Genomic DNA, 13,102 nt, shown 5'->3' with positions numbered 1-13,102 from the left:
ATAAATTCCTCTCAGAGAACACACACACACACAGTTACATACCAACATGTTGCATCTGTGTATGTATAAACACACAGAAACACAAAGGAAATCCTTCAGACTAATGATGTGCATGTAAAACAAAAACAGAAAAACAGTCAGGCACATTGTTGTAGTTAAACAACTAAGAGTCTAGAGAAGTAAACTTCCCTGAAGATAGACTGTTGCATTACATACAGATCTGTGCGCATGCTTAAGTTTGAACAGCAATAAAAAAATCCAAATATATCCTTATAGTTAGAGTGACAGAGGACACAAAGTGCCAGAAAAAGAAAATATATACAGTGAGGAAGTCAGTTTGTATAAACTGTGATGGTGTAAATCGATCCTTCACACTGCTTCATATGAGGAGGGCCAGATGGATCCTGTTAACAGCTCTTGAATGAATTCTACACTTTCTAAGTCTTGTGATATTCAGAAAAGCTGTTTCATTAGAATTTCTGCATTTTTGCAATTGCAAACATATTCACACAGTCTGAGCTGCTCTGTGAGGATGGAAAACTGAGTGAGTTTTCCCTGCTTTGATCCAAGGTTATCACTGGGTTATATTTGTCTCAAGCTGACAGGAAGATCTCTGCAACCTGGCTCTACAGTATTTAAGGCAGATGTGTGTGTTCACGTATGCATGAAAATCCTGAATAATTCCTCAATTCTCACAAAAACAATTATTTCTATCTTCATAAAATCCCATGCGAAGTCTATAATATAAATTCAGCAGAATATTGCAAGCTAGCGGTTATGTTCACATCTGGCATGCGTATTGTCATTTGCACAAATGTATTGCATGTGAAGTTATAGTAAAGGCCAGGGTCAATGTGAGTTGTGGTCCTGTGACGTAGATTTTTGCACATCTGTGCCCATCTGTAAGAGCAGAGCTTCTGAAAAACTAAGAAATGCATTAACAAAACAACTCTAAGAGAGACAGGGAGCAAAACAAGTCACATAAACATCTTTAAAATGATAAGACTATTAATGGCTGAAGAGGAGACCTGTTTGTGAATACGTTACATAATCATATCTAATCCCATCCAGGTTTTTTCTCCCTCTGTGTTGTTATTTGTACTAAATTCCTACAAAAACACACACATCCTAAACAGAAACCAAGCAACGCCCATGTATGGGAAATATTAGCATAGGACTGTTTGCAATATGTCCATAACACTGTCAACACAGCTCCTGTGAGGAATAACTACCTGCCAAAACACACCACTGTGTGGAGGTGTATACAATCATTTCTCTGCCCAGCGCAAACATTTATGGTTCCTAATTATTTGGTCCAAGCCACCGTGAGTGACCCTCTCAGCTCCAGTATGTTGGCTTGGACATTAGCTGGCTGATGCATAAACACTGAGATGGCTCCTTAAGTGTGAGCTAAACAAGTGGACGCTGTAACCGGCCCAGCTAAGAGTGTAAGAGTAGTTTAAATCAATCAAACTGAAATACCTCCAGATTCTAAAAGGCACAAATTTTTCCACTGAATACGTTTGCCTGATAACTCTTCCTAATATGGCTTTGTCTTTTATCATTAGAGTGAATGCCTTCTTAGCAGAATTTAAAAGCAGAGCAGAAACATGTGCTTCACTCAAGGAATACAGCTGACCTTATGTGACAGTCATTTCTGCTTCAAACACAAGGCTGAGGAGAGATAAGGACGAAATGGATGCATAGGAAAAGTGTCTTAGAGGAGAATTTAATGAAATGAAGCATGAGGGAGAAAAAATCTAATAGATTTGTCAACACAGAGAAAAGAAGCTGTGACTGAGAGCAATCTGAGGTAATTTGCACAGGACTTTGATTATGTGGAAACCTTGTGGATGGAGAGCCGTCCTCCAGTCTGAATCATTTTCCCAGAATAAAATTAAGTGGAGTGATGAGATTAGTTTGGCCTGAGATTAAACTGGACATGCCTCTGAATTTTCCTGCTGTGATGCACAAATAAACACTGACGTGGTTGAAATGTCAGCTGCAAAAGAAAGCACAATAACAAGCAAAGTGGACACACTGCTTCTTATGAAAACAATTTTGCAAACTACTTTAAAAGATTGATTTGATTTATTAATGAGACAAGGCCTAGAACATAGATTCAAAACACGCTGGGATCAATTTAAAACCTTTTAAACAAGATGTACAATCTGTAAATGTGAAAAACTGACCGTGAGGCTATATTTTAAACTGAGATAATGCGTGTAATTTGATCAGATTTTTTATTTTTTGGTCATAAGTCTTAGATTTCATTAAGAAAGAGAGGACATAAGGCAGCAGGGTGAGGAAAAGGTCAGAGGACCAACTCCACAGAAAGCAAAACAAAAAACAGGCAGTATAAAACAAGGGATGGCATGACAGCCTCCGAAAGTGAAGTCAAAGTGTTTTAAAGCTAGCCTTCCACCTTTTCCAAGTTAACCGATGAGAAATGGGTCAAACTTTCTTCCGCAACCTGCTCTTTGTTTTTAAGGAAAATTCATTTCTTGGTGACTTATGATCAACTTTAATTTAATTTCTAATATATTTGTCAACACAGAGAAAAGGAGCTGTGACTGAGAGCAATCTGAGGTAATTTGCACAAGACTTTGATCATGTGGAAACCTTGTGGATGGAGAGTCGTCCTCCAGTCTCTGATTTTTTTTTTTTCCCAGAATAAAATTAATTGGAGTGATGAGATTGGTTTAGTTTGGCCTGAGATTAAACTGGACATGCCTCTGAACTTTACTGCTGTGATGCACAAATAAACACTGTATAATACTGGCGTGGCTAAAATGTCAGAGGCGAAAAAGGAAAACAACAAGCAAAGTGGACACACTGCTTCTTATGAAAACAATTTTGCAAACTAATTTAAAAGATTTATTTGATTTATTAATGAGACGAGGCAAAGAACATAGATTCAGAACACACTGGAATCAATTAAAACCTTCTCAAATAAGCAGTGGGTAAAGAATCTGTAAATGTGAAATATTGACTGTGAAGCTATATTTTAAGCTGATATAGTGCGTGTAACTTTATCAGATTTTTTTTTTTTAATTATCTATCATAAGTCGAGGACATGAGGTAGCAGGGTGAGTAAATAGTCAGAGGATCAGCTCAGGCGGTGTAAAACAAGGGGATGGCACCACAGCCTCCAAAAGTGGAGTCAAAATGTTTAAAGTTGGCCTTCCACCTTTTCCATGTTAACAGACAAGAAATAGGTCAAATGTTCTTCTGCAACCTGTTTTTTTGTTATTTGGGGAAAATTCACTTCTTGCTGACTTATTATCAAGCTTTGATATTTCAATAAATTTACGTTTATTTAGTTAATTCCTTCTTCAAAAAGAAGCATCATTCCCCGATTTACAGTTCTGTTGACAAACTAGGCTACTGTAATGCTCTGATAACTAAATTATACAAATGAAGACAAGGAAAGGTAAGATACGATGTAAAAAAAATAAAAATAAGTAAGTTATTTGTGTTTTTAGGTTAAAACAAGGGGCAGACCATCAGTACTGGTGCTGCCACTCGCCAATCCCAACTGTGCAAACAGCCTCACACTAAATAACCTGTCATCTAAGTTAGGCTGTCAGTGAGAGGGATTTAGGCTTCATTTTTTGCAGAACAGGAAGAAGAGGCGTCATCCACCTTTAAAATGGTTACAGGATCAAATCATCCAACCACCCTGTCAGAGTTAACTGGACAAAAATATGAAATAGCCTTTAATTCTGACTTGTCTGTGAGAAGACTGTCAGTTCCAGTAAATGTCTGAATGTGAAACTCTTACAAATTCTGTTTAGAGGTCAGACAGAAAAACAAAAGAAAAGAGTTCTTTAGTCAGTGTGATTGCAGAGTCTGAAGAGAATCAGGAGGGACAGGTGGTTTGAGGGAGAGAAGAGAAAGAGGAGTAGAAGGTGAGGAGAAGGTAGAATGGTCAGCAACACCCCTGGGCCGAGTCGTAGATAACCACAATCCACCTGATCTGTCTCTGCGTCTCACCTTTTTACCTCTTTAACTCACTCTGTGGCTCTCATTTTCTCTGCGACCAGAGTACTGACAACAACCTATTTCTGTTTATTTGTTTCCCTCAGAGCGAAATTCGTATTACCCTTTTTTCTCTGCGAGTCGGCTCCTGAAACCTGACCTTATCTACTGTAACTCCCTTTTTCTCCAAACACAATAAAAACAACAACATCAAACAGAAAAACAGAAAAGGAGCTGCCAGGGGCTAGTCTTTTTTCTTACACCAATCCTTACCTGTACTCCAGGCTCATTTGCAATGCAAACACAATTTTAGGACATGAAACTGGGTGAAGAGGGCAAGCATGAAGCGAATTAATTCTGTGATTCAGAGCTGGTTATGCACCTGACCTTGGAAACTGTCAAAACATCCTCTGCGCTTGATTCACACCCCATTACAACTCTAATAGCAGCAATTACATCTGTATTTAGCTATGTCATCCCCAAATTCCCCCATCACAGCAGAGGGAGGATAATTATCTATCTTTCCATCCTAAAGGCCAAGTTATGATCGTTAATATCACATCTGAAGAGAGGGATGGATAAATAAGAGCAGAGGGAGAGGTGAATTTGTTCATTTGGAGAGCTGGAGCAGAGAGGCTCACAGTGACGAGAAACTAAGAGAAATTGTTATTCCAGTAAAGATGTGGGTCATTCCGGAGCAGATTTTTTATTAGCATGGCTGCAGATATCGATTGTTGGGTCACTGAGGCAGAGGGGAAGTAAATGAAAATGGAATCTAAGTGATCACCTGCGATGTAATGCAGTTACTCTTTATTACCCTCAGATAAATATGATAGATACACATTCATGTCCGCAATAACGTGAATTGAATGCACCACTTCATCACTGAGACCTTACGTGCGGGGGTCAGTGTCAGACTCTCATATGTTTTAATTTTATTACAGTATAAATAGATAAATATGATACACCAATGTTCTTGTCGTGCTTAACGATCTCTGGGTGGGCGTTTTTATCAGAGAAATCCATAGGGTCAGCCCGGAGGCCACGACATACAGATAGCACTGATCTTATAATGAAGAAATAAAAATGATGAGTTCCCAACCTGGTGAAAGGCCTCCTCTATAAGTCAAAATCTCTCCTCCCGCCTCTGCTCCCCTGCCAACTTCTACTCACTATTTTTTACAGCACAGCAGAGGCTCTTAAACTCGTTCAGCCCGAAACCCAAATGTAAAAATTTAGCCCCAATGAGAAAACAAAAAGCTCATTAAAACATACTGTTACACTCACCATATGGAGCCCCATCAGCATTGGGATTACGGCCTGGGTTGTGAACCAGCTCTAATACAAGAAAACAGGCTGTACAGTGAATGTAGAGGCTGAAGTTTCTGGGTTTAACCAGCTGTTCACTTTGTCTTACTTGTCTGCCCTCATCCCACTCATGTCAGCCTGAATGATCCCACACTAAGTGGTTGCATCTGTGTAGTCGATGCTCCGACCCAACCAGACGGGGGTTGTTACCATGGCACTCCAACTAAATGTGCATCCATCAGGTTAGTGATTGGATGGTAAGAGGCCAGAAGAGAGTTTGAGAGTGACTTTGGATGGATCAGCATCTCAAAATAGGTTGGAGAGAGGTTGTTATGTCACTTTCCTTCTATAATCACACAACAAGCTGACTCAAACATGCATCACAGAGACATACAGGGCACAGGAGGCAGCGGAGGAAGAGGATTAGTGGCTCCACATGCTCACCTCTGGATGCATTTCAACTGGCCAGGTGCCTTCACCTGAGTCTGTGGTAGGCTCATGAGTTTGAGTTTGTTCCTGTGTTTTGCATGTGCTTAATGAATCAGAGTTTGCTCATTATTGTAGACATTATGGGACACATGCGGAAGGATTGCTCAAGGGCTGCGGCTAAACATTATAACATGACAGACTCAGAGCTGATTGAATCTTTCACTGGCCCACCCATGCTACTAAAATATCCTCTTCAAAGATCATACTTTGACACTGTTTTTTCTATGATACAGGGAACTCTAATCGTGTTAGTTACTCCTACAGCTTCATCAGCCTGCATGCATATGTAAGTCAAAGTTATTCAGGAGTGTCGCTAGTGTCACCCCCGTGTGTGGTCTGGTTACACTCCAGACACTGACTTAAGAGTGGGCTTTCTATCATTACCTCCACCAAGGAGGTTACGTTTTTTGGGAGAGTTTGTCTATTTGTTTGTGTGTTTGTCTGTGAACAACATAGCTCAAAAAGTAACAAACAGATCTTGGTGAAATTTTCAGGAAATTTTCAAAATGGGATAAGAAAGAAGTAATAAAATCCATCCACCATCTGGATCTAGGATTCTTTTAAGGATCCTTTATCATTGTGAGATAGGGCCATTTTCACCATATGTGTATGTAACTCCACGATAAATAGTCAGGTTGCATTGCAAAACAATATAAGACAAGGTCAAAATAATTTCTGACGGATGTAAAAGTACGATCCAGATCCTGGCAATATTCTGGATACTAAGATCCAGAATATGAAATATGTACTGGGTCATCATAATTTTCAACACTGTCAGGTAACCAATTATCGTACAAACCTGCAACTAACCCCAACTTGTAGCAGACAGTCTGCTGAAAGGGAGTATAACATTAAAGTAAGACTTAAGTGTTGCGTGACTATCACAATATGCTTGGTAGAGGTCTAAGCACTCTGAGTGCTTTTCTGGTTCTGCATGTTTTTAAAACCACTGGTACGCTGGTCACAATTTAACACATTGAGAAAAGCAAATGGAGTTGAGAGGAGTATGATGCCGCTAAAAGTTAAGTTGTTTGCCAGATCTGCCAGTCAGTGCTGGCAGATGCAGACAAGTAAGCTAAAAAAACCATAAAGTAGTTTTGCTGGGGTATTGTTGGAATGACTTATTACTCTTCTAATTTATACATTACAAAAAGGACTGTCTGGGGGTAGTGAAAGTCTGGGTCATCAGCCAGACGCCCAGAATTTAAAGTCTGGGCATCTAGAGAATGTCAGAACCAGCCAGCTGAGGGGTGGATGGAGGGCAAACTAAATGATTTAGAAAGAGTATACAAATCACATCATTTTGTCTGTTTCAAGGTCAATTCTAGACTTTTTTTAAATTTTTCAAATCACAAATTCCTCGGCCAGTGACTAAAATGGTGTGGGCTGTTGATCTTAAAGCCACTGACTCTCCAATTCAGATCAACGTCAACCCTTGCTTAAAGGAGTATTAGATCTGAAGATGTTCTGCTAGTGATTTATTTCTTGAATACAGTAACTTTCTGTTTTAGAAATCAGCATTACACCTTAAAACGTTGACAATTTGTTTGGATTAGAGCACAGTCTCAGGAATGGTAGCAGACTTACAATTAAATTGGCATGCATTCACATTCAAATACTCATGAGTAATAAAAAAGGGTGGTTATAGCTGTAAAGCTAAAAAGGAGCTGCAGCTGTTGATCATTACCCCTTGACCTGACTAATTTCTTGATCATTTCAGTCTTTGTAATACCAGAATATGAGAACATTTTGAATAACGCTCTCTTGGAGTCCACAATGCCACCTGTAAATTGACTAATTATAAGTGGTAAAAGGTCCAAATCTCATGGACATTTGATTTGGAGTGTGTAGAGGAAGAGGCGATAATCCCCTCTCATGAGAAATGATGAAATCTGTAAATATGATTGTACAAACTAAGTAATTGTTTCGGCTTTTACATGTGTACAAACTTGCCATGAGTCATATTCCACACAATGTTTTTCACAGCACATTGCAGAAAATCTCATTTGCCATGTCTTGAAAATACATCCTCCGAGAGAGTTCCCTGGAAAGCAGACATTAGAGGCTGTGTCTTGTTACCTTGTCACATCTCATGAGGCCCAGGTAGCGCAGGGACTTGCTGCTCTGAGCGATCTGTGTGGCTCCCTGGTCTGTGATGTCCTTACACCAGCCGGCATCCACTGTCTCAATGGTGCTGCTGTACTGGCCTATGGCTATCAGAGCTGTGGACATGGGAAAAGACAGACAGAGGGAGGAGGAGGGAGGTGAGAAAGGAGCGAGGAGAGAGAAACAAGAAAAGGTGTTAGTCTGACAACCTTTTCTCATGCAAATGTGGCAGCACCGTCCTCCCAGAGAGACGCGCAGAAATTCGAGATGGAACCAGGGCGAGTCGCGTGGCCAGCTGTGACACATAATTCCAATGTTTACACAACACCGTGAAAATACATTCACATACACACCCGATGCGACACACATGCAGAACTCTCACACCAACGCCTATGCCTGCTGCAGGATTCATCCATTAAAGGGTTGGCATGAGTCAGAGCACTGAAAGGCTCTGACAGCGTGCCAGGGTAAAGTGTGACTCCATGCCAGTGTATGATTTAATTTTGCTAAGGTGTGTGTTTGTGTGTGTTAGCTGCTGCCAGGGAAGAAACATAGTGCCAGGGTAAAGAGTATCCACCGAAACAAATATCTGTCAGCGTCTGGGGGCTTTGTTATACTCGGCAGCATGTGTGCACAGATAGCTGAGCACACATCGTTAACCCCACTCATGTGTCCTTCTATTGGATCTATCATCCTTTATCTTCCAAAATTAAACCGTGCACTTGACAAACAAGACGTGATTAAGTCCTCTGCATCTCAAATGAAGACCCTTGCATTAATACACGCAGAGACACAACAATCGTCCTCATCAATCTTTGCCCCGTCAATCGTTAGGCAGTTGGAGGAGACCTGTGCTCCACAAGTCGATTGATAGTGCCGCTCGGCGATCGATTGGTCGAGCCTGGGCTTTGTTCTCCACTCTCTTGCAACCATCGCTAATGAGAGTGGGAAGAGAGGGGGAGGAGCAAGGGGTGAGAGAAAGATGAAAGGAGGAAGGTAAAGACAGAGAAAGCCTTTGACAGCACCTTCAAATACTTACTTAGCCCTGATGTTGTTTTCTCATTTGCAGGAATCCATTTATGTTGAACTTTTTTAACGAACTCTGCTTTAGCCAGGAGTGTGTGTGTGTGTGTGTGTGTGTGTGTGTGTGTGTGTGTGTGTGTGTGTGTGTGTGTGTGTGTGTGTGTGTGTGTGTGTGTGTGTGTGTGTGTGTGTGTGAGGGAGATCTTTAGAAACTTCTCCATGAGGTTCTTCCGCTTTCCCACTTTATCACCACCACTTTTCCAATAACCTCCATAGACCACACTATTTAATTACATTAGACTTGCTGTCAGGTATTGAACGTATGTGTGCGTATGTGTGTGTGTACATATTTACAAGTGTGTTCTTACAGTGTGGAGGGGAAGCAAGTTCCCACAGGAGATGGGAAATGAATAATCTTATGCTTTTTAAATCAAGTGCTTGTATTTAACCCTCTTTCCTCCTGTCCAACGGGAGCAGAGCTTCATCTGTGTGCACACACTCACAGATACACACATAGTAATCATGAGTACAGTATGTAACATATGTAATATATAGCTCTGGGCACTTGGATTGCTCCACATGTGGTTCCCTTTGTGCTCTGGATGCCATGCATAATGGCACATTACAGCTAAACAGGCAGTAACATGGCTTTGAAGCTGCAGAATGTTTCATGTAAAGCAGCACCACAGGGAAGAGGCTCCATCAGGCCAGATGGGTGAATAGCACATAGAGAAGCCATGTTGGATTTTGATGAGTGCTGACCTGGCAAAGTATTCCAAAGATGGATCTTTGCTTGTATGTGTGTGACTGGAAAGATGTCAAGTATAGGTAGAGGAATGGCTCCCTGTCCTATTCCCCCCCTGTCATGTCCAATCACATGATCCTAAATTCGATTACCTGGTCTCGGGCTCTCCTCTGATGTTAAGACAAACATATTGCTGCCGTTAAACCCCTTCTTTGCAGAGGTTTGGGTTTTTTCTGAGGAGCAGGGAGATCAAATAAAAGAAGAGTGCTTCATAGTTAACCGAACCGAACAACAGAGCTCCCTCTATACTTCCCCTTCACTGGCTTTAAGTCCCTGTTTCTCCCCCTTCAACTTTACTTCTTTCAACCTGACAAAGTGAGGGGATAGAAGCAGACAGGCGCTTACCACAGGGGAATGTAGAACAGGTGCGAGTGAATACATTGTCCATGCATTTCCTGATTACTGTGCTGCACTCACTGAAGTACACAACCTATAATCTGAATCACAGGCTTCAGACATCATAAGAAAAACATACAGAGCGCAACACATCATTATTCACATGACTCTGTACGACTCAGACAGTTGGTCAGATAAATCCTTCTCAAGAGCGAGGAAAGTGTTTGACTGTTTAGGCTTGTTTAGAACTCTATCAACTTGTTCATCTGGTCGCCATTACAGCCTAATATCCCTGTGTGTGCTCTGCTCCTCTCTCCCTCCTCCTTTGATCCTCTATCAGGGGACTGTAAACTCCTGCTACTGCAGCTGCTAAATGGAAATCGTTGGCTACTACTGCAAAGGAGAGAAAGCCTGACCACAGTCGGACAGTTTAGTTCACTTCGTCTGAGAAACAGAGAAAGCATCTGAAGCACAAAGCCTTTGCTTTAGAAGATAGTGAGGAAGTTTACTTATGTACAAATAAAAATGTTTAAAGATTGTTTTAAAAATGGTGAAAACACAGTAAATGTAAAATACTGTTTGTGGAAATGATGTCAGCTGGATACAAACCAAGTCATAGTGACAGACTGTATGTCAATTCAGCAAGCAAACAAAGGCCCTGCTTACACAACATTACATCCGAAAAGCTAAAACGCAGTGGAAAAAAATCTGCGTTAACATGGAAACGCTGAGTGACTCAAAACGCTGTGGTAAGTATGCCAGGCCTTTAGTTGGCGCTATAACTGTCTTGTCCAGAAGCCATTTTTGGTACATCTCCACCGAAGTAGAGTTTGGCCGATCATCTGGTGTATTGGCAAATGCTAAGTGTAAAAGTGGAGCAACAGATGCACATTTTGTTGAAAGACAGTCAGCTTTTTCAGCAGATTCAGCAGCACAAGCACAACATGGTAGTCTGTGCCTATTGTAACGGTTCTGTGGCACTGTTGTGTGCACTTGCACAAAGCGGAATGTGACGTCAGCGTTTCCACTAAAAACACTGGCTTACTGTTACAAGGCAACAGTGGCGGCAGCGTTTCAGGAAAAATTCCTCTCTGGCGGCCGTTTTCAAATATTGCATTTAAGGTAGGCTAAAATGGCATTTCTGTGTAAACGCGAGGTCGAAATGCAACAAGACTTCTGCTTTTCTCCCTAAAACCGCTGTCGTGCAAACGTCCCCAAAGTGTGAGATTAAGTTCTAAGTCAGGTAAATTGCCTTCTGATGACTGAAGGTGGACACTGAAACGAATTATACTAAGCCTACGTCTTCAATGTTTTAAGAGAAGGGAAAAAATGCGTTATTTGCAAATAGAATCTCGACAGGGTGAGCAGAACTCCACTTAAAAGACATGAGAAAGGACAAACTAGTTGGTAAAAATATTGTAGATGATTTCGGTGACACTGAACTGATTTATTTGGAGTGCTTTAAACTGGCAGTTTTGGTCGTACTCCTTGAGGTTGGCCCCTGGAGTGGCTGGCCAGGGTTCAAATTAGCACGATATGGCCTAAAACCAATGTCTCTGTGTTTTCAAGTTATAATGTGATACACGCAGTAAAGGCGGAAGGTTGGTTTTATACATACATATGTCCACATTCTGATTCTACTATAAATCACTGTATGAATCTTAAATTTAGCCCTTTGATGCGTAAAATGACACCAGCAAAATGATTCAGGCAGACTCTTCAGTTGAATTTTCAAAATTTGCAATTGTAAACCCCAAACCCATAACTGACGAGATATGCAAGCAACTTTTTTCCCTCCTAACACAAAAACAAGCATGCCAAGGAGAGTTTTCTGGGTGGGCTGGGGAGTGTGCTGCTTGCTGTGAGAAGAGCACCAGCAGAAAATGAAGGAAGTGAGACTCAAAAGAGAATTACACACCAACATCTTAAAACATTAATGTGGCAATTTGTACTTAATCGTCACAATGTCGTCATTTCATACATCTCACGTGCAATAACCCGCGATATATCAAGTATTCGATACATCCCCCACCCCCTCTAGTTCAAATCTAGGCTGTTGCCTCTTTACCGCGTGTCATTCCCCACTCTCTCCCTCTTTCCTGCTCTATCAACTATCCTCTGGTTAAAGACATAAAAAGACCAAACAATAAATAAAAAAAATACAATTTATTTGTACAGCTAAAAAAGAGGTTCTCCAATCTCACAGATCCACTGCAACAACATTGACAGGAGCAACGGTAAAGTTAAACAAAGAGACAACAAAGGGAAGTCTACAGAAGTATCATAGTTGATGTTTCTCTCCTCATTCAGCTCTCAGGCTTCAAAGTTGACACACCCTTAAACATAAATGAAGCTCTGCTACTGATCCTGAAGGACCTGATCTTGCCCTGCTGTACCTTGTCAGACATGGCTGGGGCCTGGTAGCTTCTCCTCTGTCGTTAATTCCCGACTCTCAAGACCAGACTGAGATGTAAACTGATAGTTTTTACCACAGTGTCAACAGGCAGAATTATTTACTATTGCTGTTGGATTTTGTCCAATCACAATCACAGCTGGGTGATACATTCTTTAAATGTGTCCAAAACATGTTAAAATTATAGGCTTTTCAAAACTTTTGACTGGCACTGGGACCATAGGAGCAGGAAATTGTCTTCCTGACCGATAATGATTTTCTGTCCAAGGAATAGATGAAGCGATATGCAAGAGAAGTTGAGGTGAAAAAGAGGTGCAAGAGTCAGAGGAGAAAAGAGGGGAAAATCCCATTCTGGCAGCAGGAGCTGTGACTGACTGGTGACTACACACTCACAGACGGTAATGAGGACACACTCTGCTGCCCTGCCTGAAAATGGCTTTAGGATCTGGTTGTGTGTGTGTGTGCGAGTGTGTGTATGCACTTCCCCCTTTAGGATGAAGGGAAGCAGAGAGAGACAGAAATTGACCTTAAATCCTGGATATCATTCATTTTCAGTATGGCACATTTCCCCTGTCTCCCTCTAAGTCTGTCACTTGGGGATACAAGTATGTCATAATATGAGAAACAGGAGGGGATCACAT

At 41.2% G+C, this 13,102-nt stretch overlaps 1 protein-coding gene across 1 annotated transcript in view; it reads right to left on the bottom strand.

The window, feature by feature from the left end:
* fbxl17 (F-box and leucine-rich repeat protein 17) overlaps window positions 1-13,102 on the bottom strand; it is a 259,952-nt gene that overhangs the window by 15,245 nt on the left and 231,605 nt on the right. Inside the window, exon 10 of the mRNA XM_074671214.1 lies at window positions 7,858-8,000. Coding sequence (XP_074527315.1) covers window positions 7,858-8,000 — 143 coding nt within the window. The remainder of the gene's footprint in view (window positions 1-7,857; window positions 8,001-13,102) is intronic.

The sequence above is a fragment of the Halichoeres trimaculatus genome, unplaced genomic scaffold, assembly GCF_033239565.1.
Source record: "Halichoeres trimaculatus isolate MK-OKI-2021-1 unplaced genomic scaffold, fHalTri1.1 fHalTri1_scaffold_5, whole genome shotgun sequence".
NCBI classification, from domain to species: domain Eukaryota; kingdom Metazoa; phylum Chordata; class Actinopteri; order Labriformes; family Labridae; genus Halichoeres; species Halichoeres trimaculatus.
The sequence above is the reverse complement of the archived record's forward strand: the minus strand, read 5'-3'. Positions and strand labels throughout refer to the sequence as shown.